The sequence below is a fragment of the Athalia rosae genome, chromosome 2 (genome assembly GCF_917208135.1).
Source record: "Athalia rosae chromosome 2, iyAthRosa1.1, whole genome shotgun sequence".
In the NCBI taxonomy this organism is placed as follows: domain Eukaryota; kingdom Metazoa; phylum Arthropoda; class Insecta; order Hymenoptera; family Athaliidae; genus Athalia; species Athalia rosae.
The window spans coordinates 9,686,574-9,699,528 of NC_064027.1; the positions used below are offsets into that span (position 1 = coordinate 9,686,574).

General features: G+C 40.6%; 1 protein-coding gene across 3 annotated transcripts in view; it reads right to left on the reverse strand.

The window, feature by feature from the left end:
* Window positions 1-4,408: 4,408 nt before the first annotated feature.
* The window catches only part of LOC105684569 (autophagy-related protein 16-1), a 234,768-nt gene continuing 226,221 nt past the window's right edge, over window positions 4,409-12,955 (reverse strand). For all 3 annotated transcript variants that reach the window (XM_012398037.3, XM_020851950.2, XM_012398045.3), the window contains 3 exons: window positions 11,493-11,577; window positions 10,677-10,823; window positions 4,409-4,745 (listed from right to left, as the gene is read on the reverse strand). In XM_012398037.3, the coding sequence (XP_012253460.2) occupies window positions 4,652-4,745; window positions 10,677-10,823; window positions 11,493-11,577 (326 nt within the window). In that variant the 3' untranslated portion in view covers window positions 4,409-4,651. The remainder of the gene's footprint in view (window positions 4,746-10,676; window positions 10,824-11,492; window positions 11,578-12,955) is intronic.

Genomic DNA, 12,955 nt, shown 5'->3' on the forward strand with positions numbered 1-12,955 from the left:
TGTCTGGGGGCGATGGCGCGGTCTCGGTGGGCTGCATTTATCCCTTGGGTCCGTATCGATGAGCCGGAAGTTGAATGGATCTCATTCACGGCGGACGGATGGATGAGGAGGCGGGCCGATAGCGGGAATCGAAACACGCACCCTTTGAGATTACGAGGGTCGGTCAAGTATGGGAAATTTCAAGATTCAGCACCCCACCCACCTAAAGGTACGCACCTTTCTACCTGCTTTTTATACCTAGACGTACAGTTCGTACGTTGTGTAGGTTGAAAAGTCGCAGGATATCGAATCAATATTTTTCAATCAACGCTACCGACCTAATTATCCCGGGCGTCGCGACGCGTTGAAAACGTCGCGTGCATTGTTACACCTTGTGCATAGCAGAAAAATTGATCATCGCCTCGGTGCGCGGAAAAACTTCTTGTATAAACGTCGTATGGGTGAAACCCTACTCGATATCTTTCGTCAATGCATAACGTCGTGAAAAATAATCACAATGGTTATTTATAACGTTACTTACCGAAGTAGCTGTATGGGTAGACGGTGATGGCTTCGGAGTTATCTTCTACTTCGGACGAATTTCGACGTGCCATGGAAAATAAGAAATTCGTGGGTGAAACTCGTCGAAGATTGAAGATACGAAAGTAGAACATGGTTAGGAACTTTCGTCCCCGAATGTAGGAGCCTACCCTGTAGCGGCCCGCTTACGTCGTAAAATATACGTGGGTGATTCCCGTCGCGATGTTACCGAAGTACGGACAAAATATCCTACAAGAGGCTGTATCGGAGACAACAGATTTCCGTCATTGGATTTTCGGATATTTTACCTGAATGAAGCGAGAATTTTATGAGAATAAATGTGCGTGTATTCAATTATTTAGCCAGAGAGTATATACAGTAAACGGCGAGGAATTTATGGATCGGAAAATTGTTTTCTAATAATGAAAAATGAAAGACTGCACGGAAAATTGCAATATCGGCGTCAGGCATACATCGCCCGCAGACTGAATTACGACGTAGGTCGACTTCGGAACCAAAAATACGACGATTTCCGAGGGCACGATGAACGTGAAACAAATAACGCACAGTTAATGTTGTTACAACTATCCGCACCGACATTTTTGAGGGACCACCGTGTCTGTGCTGGGACATTTCTTATTCTTATCCCGGTCATGTTGCCTTCCAGATTAACCCCGAGGGTAAATCGAAATAATGAACAGGGAAACGAGATCCGGGCGTCATACTTTGTAATTTCACGCGTCACCTAAAACGAAGACGAAACTCTTCACGACGAAGACCCTCGACCCTCGCGGTCTCGTCATTTTCTCTTTTTTCCTCTTTTTCTTCTGTTTTCTAGTGGCGGCGATAACGCGGTCACTCGATCTCGGAATAATTCCGATGAATATTCATCGGGATTATTCGATTTTTACCTTTAATTCCCTCCGCTTCGGGTGACCGCTATTATCCCGTTGAGCAAGCAAGGTAATGGTTAGTTCGCCAGTCCGTTATAGTTGACGTCTTTAAAGGAGCTGTCTTTATAAAGATAGATAGACGATTCTTCAGAATGTTCGCAAGAAACTTATGCGTCGTCCCGTCGCCGGGTAAAAAGTTGCAGCCGATGATCGTCATCGGCAGGTGCAGGAAATGATTAGCAAATTACAAGATATATATCAATATATTTACACATAAACAATGTACAAACATTTTATCATAGCTATAATTTGTTGTGTTGGATATAAATTATTGACAAATTTCATGAATCCGTTCCATCAAATTATTCATACACATTGTTGAAAATATCAAAGAAAATTGAAACATCAGACATTAATGCGTTATCATATTATACTGGTGATTCAACGAAAAACTTACGGAAACTTGGCGACGACTCTTGTACGATGTGCGACGTCGTCGAAATCGGTAGTGGGGGGGGGGGGGGGGGGGGGGGGGGGGGAAAGAATTTTAACGTGATCCGAAATTCGAGCGTTGGTAACTCCACCGATGAAATGTATTCAAATCTGTCGGTTCGCACGTCTAAATCGGTAATTATATTTCGCACGTCGTGTATCGAGCGATCAATAATATACGTTCATTTACTGCGCGGAAGTTTTGTATTTCAAATGGCCTGACATAGTTTCAATCCATTTCTGGGTTTGAAACGTTCGTGTCGACGGAGCACGGTTGAATTTAACGTACGTACCTATATTATACCGTATTTACCGCTTTATTCTCCTCGCGCTGCTAAAGCTCGGCTTAAAAAACTTTATCGTAGGTAAGCTGTGATATTGTTTATTTTTTCTATTCCTTTTTTATTTTCCGTAGTTCGAATCGGCGCACGTATTTATTATTGACCGTAACAATACTAGGCGGTGTCGAGTGCTATATAATCTGTGGTACAGAGAAAATTAATCCGAATCTATTCACGGAGACGTAAAATTGTTGAATCGCACGATCTGCACAGCAGGAGAAGTAAGGTATCGGGAATCTGTCACTGTCCATTTTACCGTTAACCGACTTTTATCGTCGCTTTGAACCCTCGCAGATTCTGATATTTCATCAAACCGTATAATACCATGTTTTCATTTCATTATATGAAGGGTAATTCCAAACCCGAGAATCTCGCCTCTGCCTCACACTTCAATTATCAAGGTGCGCGCCACGACCGTATCCGACAAGCCTCGCGGAGACTCGGACGTTTGTAATCCTTGGCTGGAAAGAATTTTTGAAGAATCGTTCACCCGCGCGCGTTTTTCAAAGCGGATCAACCGAGTCGTTACCAAAACTGGTATTTCAGCGTATTGCGAAATTAGATGCGTCGTGAAACGCTTCGGCCGAATATTATCGGAACGGATGTGGGTCATAGGAGAGTAACTTTGACGAGTGAAGAAAATTGAGTAAGTTGCGACGTCGAATGGTAATTTTCTATCGCCCAGAAGAACGCGGAATACATTTTCGAATGTCTTCGGAATTTGCATCGGCAAACGTTGATCGATGTGCGAACGATATTTGAGTGTTGGATTGAAAATCAGAGTCGCAAACGGGGGTGCGACGGCAGAGTATAAACTTCCGTAATACTTTCTCGACTTACCTGAGAACGAGACGTAAATACCTGCGGAAGACATGATAAACCGCTCTCCAGTCTCAACTATAGCTTGATAAAACCGTTCCGCCTTATGGTCGTAATATAGTACACACGTGTAGTGCGATGGTGCGGGTTCAACACCGTAGGCTTTATCTATTCTGATGAGCTTACAGGACAAGTACAATTAGGTTGTTGTCTGGTTTGAAACTTTTTTTTCCTCGTCTCCTCATCTCGTTCCTCGCTACTCTCGTTTATAATATGATGATCTCGTTACATAATATTCTACTTAATTTTATAAAGTATAACCCGTGCGTAATGAGATTCGGACAAGGTTGCATTATACACATTATTATACCAACGTGACACATTTGGAACACGTTCTGAGCATTGAGCAACCCGTAATAAAGTCGGTTTAATGAATTGTCGTAACGTTATAACCATACAGTTGTTCGGTAGTTTGCTATGTGCGAAGTGTTAACGGATGATTTTAAACATGACGGAGCTGTGCAGAAATTATTCTACTTGGGTATCGGCTTACAACAAAATTTACCATAGCATACATATACATAAATATACGAGTCTGACGGAACGTTGAAAATATGGCAATGAGAATTTATACACCAAATATAGGGCACGTCACGTACGTACGTGTGTGCATGTGGTATTCGACGACGCAACTAATGGGGAAAATTTCCTAAAATTTAGTTCATGCCGAATACGGAAAATTCGGGACGAACGTTAAAGTTTTGAGATTGGATATCTTGTTGCCGGATGCATGATGGAACCATCCATTCATCCATCCATCCATCCACCCCATCGGAATCTCTGCATATCCACCAAGATTTTAGCATATTATCTATGTGCATTACAATATATCGTGTAAAATTATATTCATTAAGGCGAAGGCAACAATTATCTCTTTGAGTATTTTTAAACAATTTCACGATTCGTGAGAAGTATAAATGAATTAGTACATAAAAATCTTACTCGATATGGGTATTCGTATTATTTTTTATGAAATGTTAGTTTCACATATAACATATTTGAATATTGAGTGTAGATAATTAATCAATAATGATGTAATATAAACTCGGTTCGGTGTATACGTATGCGTACAAACTTTTACGTTAACATATTTCTTTTTGTTTTCTGTGTTATTGTAACCCTAATTATTATTTGTTAGTAATAATTTTGTAAAGTTATTGTGCTTCGTTACCTTATATTCGAGTGTTTTTGTTGCTTTGCTCTGCGGCAGCTGACTCGCTGAAAAAATCTAGTATAATACAACGCAGACAATTTAGCCCGGATTTGGACGATCCCTCGATTATATCGAGGCGGCTGGCACAATTTTTTTTTTTTTTTTTTTTCCAACAAAAATCGACCCAACGCCCAACTTATATTTTGTTGGCTGAATAAAAGGTGAGCCTGAGGTAATTTTCTTTTCCAAGATAATATTTCTTTTGTAAAAATATAACAGTCTTCCCCTTACACCCCTCGACTTTCGGTAGACGTTCGACTCTGTCGCTCCTCGGTATTTCCACCTCTCTCTTTTGTTCAGGCCAAAGATTCGTGTCAGACATCGCCCCAAATAGTCGCCTGCTTCGTCCTGTCTACCGAGGCGAGATACGTTCCCTGAGGATGCCACGCGACCGCTGTCACCGCCGATCTGAGGACCAAACGACACCAAACTTGAGATACTCGGGCGGTATTGGTTATAAGTATACGTGTACACGGGGGTGGAGAAACCAAGATTGCAGCATAGGTCTAAGTACGTCTGGGTATAAGTGGGGTTGGAAGTTGAGGGCGTCCTCCTCGTTTCATCCATATTAACAACCACCTCGGGCGGACTACGACAACCTTACTTCGATTTATGAGAATGATAATTGAAACTGCTCGGATCCCAAGTTCGGAGACAATAAGTCCGAGAGCTGTGAATCCAACGTAGCGGAAAAATTAAGCCCAAGTTATGACTCGACCGGTGGTCGGGGCACCATTAATCAGCGCCAGTTGGCCGCGGAAACGGCAGGTAACGCGAGGGAATGAAACCAGCCTGACTGACGCCTCTATTAATCTTGGGTGACACTGACACCTAACTGACTCGTTGTCACCCTTCCGAAAATGAAACAACGCGCGACCCAATACGCGGGCCTTTCCTTCTTTCCCCGCACTCGCGACCCTTTCTTTTCTCTTTCTCTCCCTCTCTCCCTCTCTCCCTCTCTCTCTCTCTCTCCCACCGCCTCGCGCTCACCCTTTCCTTTTCATTTCCTGCTTTCTTCCGTTTCTGTATCTACTTCTTTTTTTTCTACGACTCCCACTTCTCTACTTCTCGCTTTTCTACCGGATCCTTTGACTTCAGACTCTACAGCAGTCTTCTCTTACATGTACGTTGCGACTGTAGACGACTGAAGACATCTTTCCACGTTTGTGCGTACGCTGCTACATTTAAACCGTATAAACCGAACCACAGCTGTATTCCTTTACCTTTTCTTCCCAGTTCTGCAATTCCCATAAAACATACTCTAAGCGAGAATAGGACGAGTTTTAATTATGTCGGCAGCCTGGTAAACTCAGTCTCAATAGACTGGATGTTTGTACGGCGTACACACACGTTTGCAGCACGCTATCCCGAGGCAACTAAACGTGAAGCATGCTCAGAGTTTCGTACTAACAATGGGATATAGGTATACCAACCTACTCAATGTGTCTCGAAGGTTATGATGTTCAGAAGGCTCTAGGCATGATATTTCTAATAATATCGTGTCGTTATACGCCCAGACGCAAATGGGTATTAGAGATTTCATAGTCTGTACAAATTTCTAAACTAAATACAAACTTCGGTCGAAATCAAAATTTATTGAAGCGTACGTACGCTGATTACGAGAATCATTTTACTCGATAAAGCAATGCAGATTCAATTATTTTCAGACTACAAAAAAATTACGATACAATTACGCTTAAATATGGTCATACAGGTCGAGTCGCCTCAAAGATGTGATTAGGGAGGAGTTTTATTTGGCTGAGGCTCCGCCTCCGTCCATTCTTACTTGTCGACTCACCACTTCAAACCCCCACCCGGAACTGACAATGAATGAGACAAAAGAATCTACGCGAATAGGTTTTGGGCGAGAGTTGGAAGGGGTAAGTTGACGAGTGTGATTGGACGAAGGCGGAGCCTCAGCCAAATAAAACTCCTCCCAACTCGGACCTTTGAGGCGACTCAGCCTGTACAACGTAGTGTGATTCAACGAAGTATCGGAGTAGACTGCATTCCGCAACGTGGATTGGTATTTACTGCTTTAAAAAGTCTTCTCGTCATAGTCGTCGTCCTCCTCGATCACGACCCTTTTTCCTCCCTTTCGTTGCTCGTCAATTATGAGACCATGCAAGTGACGTAATAAATTAGACAGCGCACACCACGATAAATATTCCCGAATATTCCATGAATGTGACGAGCGGAGATAGATTCTTCGTGGTTTTCGAGGAATTAACGAATTCTTCCTTTACAAAGGGCCAACTCGGATAATTACAACTTGGAAAATGACGAATGGTAAATGACGAAAAAAAACCAAGTTGAAAAATGATAATAGAGTAGACGAATCAAAAACGTTGTTTTCTTTTTTTTTTTAACGAACGATTGTACGGAACATGATTGTAAAGTGTATAGATGTGGTCGTTTGAACTTTATAGAAAATTGTTGCAAGCGCGTGGTATCGTCTGCCTGTTATTTACTCGTTTGCTAGTTTCCAACTATTTTAACGATGCAGATTACAACCGTGACAGAGTAACGTTCATTTTTGTGTTAATAATTTTGGTTTTGTGTGAACGTTGGAACACAAATTTTGTTACACAGTATCACGCATGGGTTACCCGATCCGGTTATATAACGTGGCTGCTAATTAACTTGGAGAGTACACTTTCAACTTTTGGTTTTGTGGCATCGCGTATTCCGAATAATGGGGCTTGACAAAGAATGATGAAATTGAAAAGCTCTTTTCCAAAATCATTTTATTTTCGTTTTATTTTTCTTCTTCGTTCTTTTCAATCGCAGGGGATTAATGAAAGTTCTATTAATATACATGATACAGGCGTCGACGCCGCGGTTTCTCTCCACATGTATAGTAGTATTAAATGTATAAATTATATTTTTTCCCTAGAACACGGGATTTAGTCTACGCGAATCCCGGGAGAATAATCTTTTCAGAGAGTGAGAGAAAGAGGAAAAGAGAGAGACAGAGAAAGGGAAAGAGAAGTTCGCTTCATCGTCGTCACGCGGGGGAACTCGCGGAGACTACAGGTAGACCCTGGCGACAGCCGAGTTCAGAAGAGAGTACTTTACCGCTACACCAAGCTCGGTTATCAGCCATCTGGCTGTAGCTTCTCTCATAGCTGTTAGGGCGCTTAATTAATTAAATAATTATTTAAACAAGGGTCATATACCTCGGCGCAGTGCAGGAGAACTTTTCAAGGATGTATACTCACCTCAAATATCCTGTACCGATTACAACCGTACAGCAGCCATGCGTGTGGAGCGAGTTGAAAAAAAATATATTAAAAAAATCATCTCTCATCCATGTCATAACCAGCTCGATTGAGTTTACTTACATAATTCGACTTGCAACTTCCCGTTTCTCTAATTTCGGATAGCAAAAAGGAAATCGTTGTAATCACCTCGAAAATATGATCAATTTTTTGTTCAATCGCGAGTGGTCGGATTTCGACGAACGTTGGGTCTCAAAGAATGCGTCTCTTCCAAACTTAGAACTGAGTAAATTTTGGCTTTGATCCGATGGGTTCGGTTTAAGTTTTTGGAATGTTTAAATAACAAAATTCTAGAGAGTGAAAGGAAAATATTTGGAACATGAGGACAGATGAACGGACTTGGATGAAATAAAAATATTTTCATTCTTTTAAGCTCAATTAGCGCAAAAACAGAAAAGTGAAGGGCTGGCACATGGGCAGCCTAAAATGGCTCGCTCATCGCTGTTTGCACACTGCATTTTACGCATATTATCCGGCACACCCGTCCAGCCGATATTGCACTATACATTGTTAATTTGCCGGTTCATTGTAATATTTGCTCACTAGGTTCTACGTACATATAGTTCAATAAATATTAAGCCCCGAAAGTGACGCCCCACAACAAAGCGCTACGCTGCTGGTTACCTGACTCCAGCTAAGCTCGGGCTCCCTCGTAGACTGAGAAATTCGAATATTCCGACCCATGCATGAATTGCGACGAATCAAAAGTGGGTCTACGACTAAACCAATCGAGATGTCTTAATTTTTCTGCTCCTAACAGCGAATAATTGATGATTACTCGATCGACTACATGAGTGGATGATTTTGGATTCCAGATTTGGATTCCTGAGCTGATTGTACGTGAGATTAGTCTTAAAGAACCAAGAAAAAATTCGATTTCTGAACAAAAAATAAATCATTTTTTTTATTGGGTTTAATATACTTTTCTTACGTATTTCGATCTCAGGAATCCGAATCTGGAAGAAAAATTGATCTATCTCTAAAATTGACCGAGTTATGGCCAATTTTCATCTTTTCGGGGTCAAAGATAAAAAATTTATTTTTAAATCTATATTAATGTCATTTGAGCTCAGGAATCCGAATCCGAAGGAAAAATTGGTCTATCTGCAAAAATGACCAAGTTATTCCCATTTTTTCGCATTTTTTACCATAAAAATGGAGATATCTCGAAGGGAAAAAATCGTAGCTCAATTTGGACAACGGATTCGTGTTCCCGAGGTCAAAATACGTAAGAAAAGTGCCATACGATCAATTTTAAAAAATAAAAATTTTCGACCAAAATTTGAGATTTTTCCAAGGGGTACCCCTTACGATTTTTTCAAATTTTGGCCAAAAATTTTTATTTTTTCAAATTGGTCGTATGGCACTTTTCTTATGTATTTTGACCTCAGGAACACGATTCCGTTGTCCAAATTGAGCTACGATTTTTTCCCTTCGAGATATCTCCATTTTTATGGTAAAAAATGCGAAAAAATGGGAATAACTCGGTCATTTTTGCAGATAGACCAATTTTTCCTTCGGATTCGGATTCCTGAGCTCAAATGACATTAATATAGATTAAAAAATAAATTTTTTATTTTCGACCCCGAAAAGCAGAAAATTGGCCATAACTCGGTCAATTTTAGAGATAGATCAATTTTTCTGTCAGATTCGGATTCCTGAGGTCAAAATACGTCAGAAAAGTATATTAAACCCAATAAAAAAAATGATTTATTTTTTGCTCGAAAATCGAATTTATTTTTTGGTCAAAAATCATTGGAAACATTTAAAAATTTAGGCGAGGCAACAATTTTCACATGATACGTCTATATTTTCTCTTTCATTTTTCGTTTAATTTTGTGATTATTTTTTTCACTCTCTCTGTACGAATATTTAAATGCAATTTTTAAAACGCAACTCCTAGAGTGCGCGTTGTTTCAGCCTTCTAATTAAACGTTTTAAATTTTCCTCAAATCTACGACGCGACGTGACTAACTCTACCCCAGCTCGTGATACGCGCGCGCTGCGTTTCCATCCAGTTTTTTTTATTCTTTTCTTGTCCTCTCATTTTTTACTACATTTCTGATTCTGTTCAACACTCTCACGTGAATGATTGATAAGACAGACATGCTTTCTTCTTACATACTCGAATAAATATTTCGTGTATCACTTTCCTAATTGTGTGCGCCCTCTTTTCGCTTTTTTGTTCACATATATGCAAGATCTTTTCAGAATCTTTTACTTTTTAATTTTTTTTTTGCTCCAACTTTCCATATGAATTTTGGAAAAAGAAGGCAATGTTATATTAAATCTGATCGACATTTCTTCTCTTTTTGTGTCACATCTCGAAGGGCGTTCACTAATAATACAGTTTTAGGTTTCGATACGAGAATATTTTCTTTGAGATTCATTTTTTCCCACACTCGGATACCACAGTGGTCAATAACACTCACCCTATACAACTGTAGTTTAGTTCGGGGATGGGAAGGTGTTAATAAGCTATCCTCGTAAACAGACCCCTGCATACCATTTTCAGAATATCATATAGGAGAGTTCAAGAAATTCAAGCTGAACCTCCAGAGTTTCTCTTATACGTGTACTCGAAAAATTGAAAAGCGATATTCATCAATCGACCGGAATCAAACACCTTTCACGACAGCGGAAATCCTTCTCATTTTCCGCTAGTACAGTTACATCGAAACTCTATCAGCACTTCCAATAATTAGGCTTCTATTATAGATATATGTATGTATGTATACGCTTTCATTTAGGTGTACAAGATTCGTCACATGGTGATGTAATTATACGAATTTACCGAGCACAGCTTAACGAACGATTTATCAAACGCACGTAACAGATCCGAGGCGATTTATAGAGCGATGCCCGTTTCGTATTTCATTTCATTCCAAAGATTTTGCAATAGGAATTTCGATCAAATCCCACGTAGCGTGGAATCAAGGACGTGCGTTTGCCGCGAAGCTTCACTCTTGAAGTTCTATTGCACCGCGATATCAAAGGTACGACAAAATTTAACCAGCAACAAGCGAGACGGGCAAAGACAAACGATATCATAACTTACGTGTGATCCTTGAGTACGGATTCCACTTTGTTGTTGCTGATCGACCAGATAAATACAGATCCGTTTGACGATCCAACCGCGATGTACTGGCCGTCTGGACTGAAGGTTGCTCGTGCCCAATCACAGCCAACTTTGAAACCCTCGGCGCTGCAACATTAATTATTGTACGTGTATGTATGAAGGTGACTCGTCGTCTCACGGCGTAACGAAGTTCGGGGTTGACGACGACGTTCCGTACGTAGGGAGAAAATGACTCCCTCCGCCAGTTGCCGTTGCTGCTTCATTTTTTAACATATTACGTTGCAGCCTCCCGTTCGTATGTTCCAACGTATAATTAACCGGCGACTTTTCCACAACTGTAATACACATGTGCGTACACAACATGCTAGGTGAATGAAAGAAAATGAGAAAAAAGAAGGGAAATATTATTAAGCCTCGGGCACACTGTATTGTATAAATTTCACGACCGGCACACACCGTGCGGCATTTCTGAAACCAGCGTAGAATAAGACGATTGTATTATGCGATGCCTGGGCAGACTCATTTCATGCAAAACTCGTGTGCAAGTTTAGCTGCATATAACGCAGGCGTGACCCTTCCATCGGCGAGCTATACACCGGGAATGGGGCATTATAAGTGGATTTGAATTTAATTCCAAGCTTCGTATAAACGAAGTACTTCATATGCTCATACTGAAATGCACGAATGAGAATGGTGAGGTAGCCCTCCGAGCGTAAGAGCGAATTACGGATGATCGTGCGGTGTTTCAAAGTTGCATGCAAATGGTAGAGAAACTTGTGTATTATATGATCTTACCTGAAGGAACCAATTATTTGATTCATTCGTAAGTCCAGTAATTTAAGCGTATCGTCTCGAACGCAGCTCAACAAATAATGGGCATCTGGAATTGAAGCACAGAGTATAGTAATTATTAACGACGCCTCGGGTAGACCGACCGAAATATCATAAAACATTTACACTGTATTTCGTCGATTAAGAAACGAGTATCTTTTTATGGCGGAATAAAATATTTTTAATTCCATGAATAGCTGAAAGATGCTTTACAATGCTGTAAGTAACTTAAAGCTTCTTCTGATTGTTTTCCAGGAGTTACGTTGTCGGTGAGTTTCTAGGGAATTTGAATTAAGACCTTTACAATGACAGAAAAAAAAAAAAAATAATAAACCTGAACAAAGTCGAAGTTTCAATCATTTGAAGCAAAAAGAAGGGAGGGGTAAAATTTTTGATTCCGCGCTACCCGCGTGAACTTTTGTGGTCCGTACATTGTCGACCGGCGGTGGGCATGGTTAAATGAAATACGACAGCACGAGTAGAGCATAATATCTCTTTTGCTCGAATGAGCTGTCGAATCTCCACTGCGAATTCGGTAAATGGGTGCTTTGGGTGCTTTGGGAGTACGCAGCGGAACAGGGCGATACGTCAATGCAACGGCGTAACTGTTCGAATAATAAAAAAAAGGAAGAGGGGAAAATATTCGGAGATTCCTATCTATCCGCCCCTTCTCTATGTATATATATAAGTACGATACTATACGCTGCGAATATCTATGTAGATGTATACAAGTAGGCTTATATACTGGAATTCGAGTGGGCGTGGCGCAGCTATTAGTTATGGGATACACGATCTCGAGTCTTCGAAAAAAATGCGAGCACGTTCACTCTCTTCTTATTTCAACTTTCAATCTTTTTCTGGCCGGGTAAAAATTCTCAAATCGCGTAGACTTTTATAGCGTCCAAAAGTTGCGTCTCGACACCGCTAAAAAATTGCGTCCAAAGGGCGTCTTTTCTTCACCCGATATCGTTGGATACGGAGACATTCGAAATATGAATTCTCACCTCGCAACGGTTCGAACAGAAATTTTCTCACCCGAAAAAAGTGATACGCTTTACGAGGGAGCAGCAGTTTTTTGTGTACGGTAGAAAACGTTTTCGAAGAAAACGATCATCGCCTAATGAATTATTTGCCAGCAGTTATCAAAACGTTAAAAGTCCCGAGACTGGTGAAATTCTTTTTCAAGTCTGCATCTCCGAACCGAGTGGAATGGACTTTCGAACCCCTTGAGATAGAAAAATCTACGACTGCTCACCTGAAAGCTAAATAAACGAACTTCGTGTTGGAACAAGAAATAGAAGAAGAAGAAGAAGACGTAGAAGAAGAAGAATAGCACAGTGTTTGCTTTGGTGTTTGATGTTAAATTTACGGTAACTACGTAATAGTACGTGCATGTTATTATTATATTCGTATCGGTTATACACGCA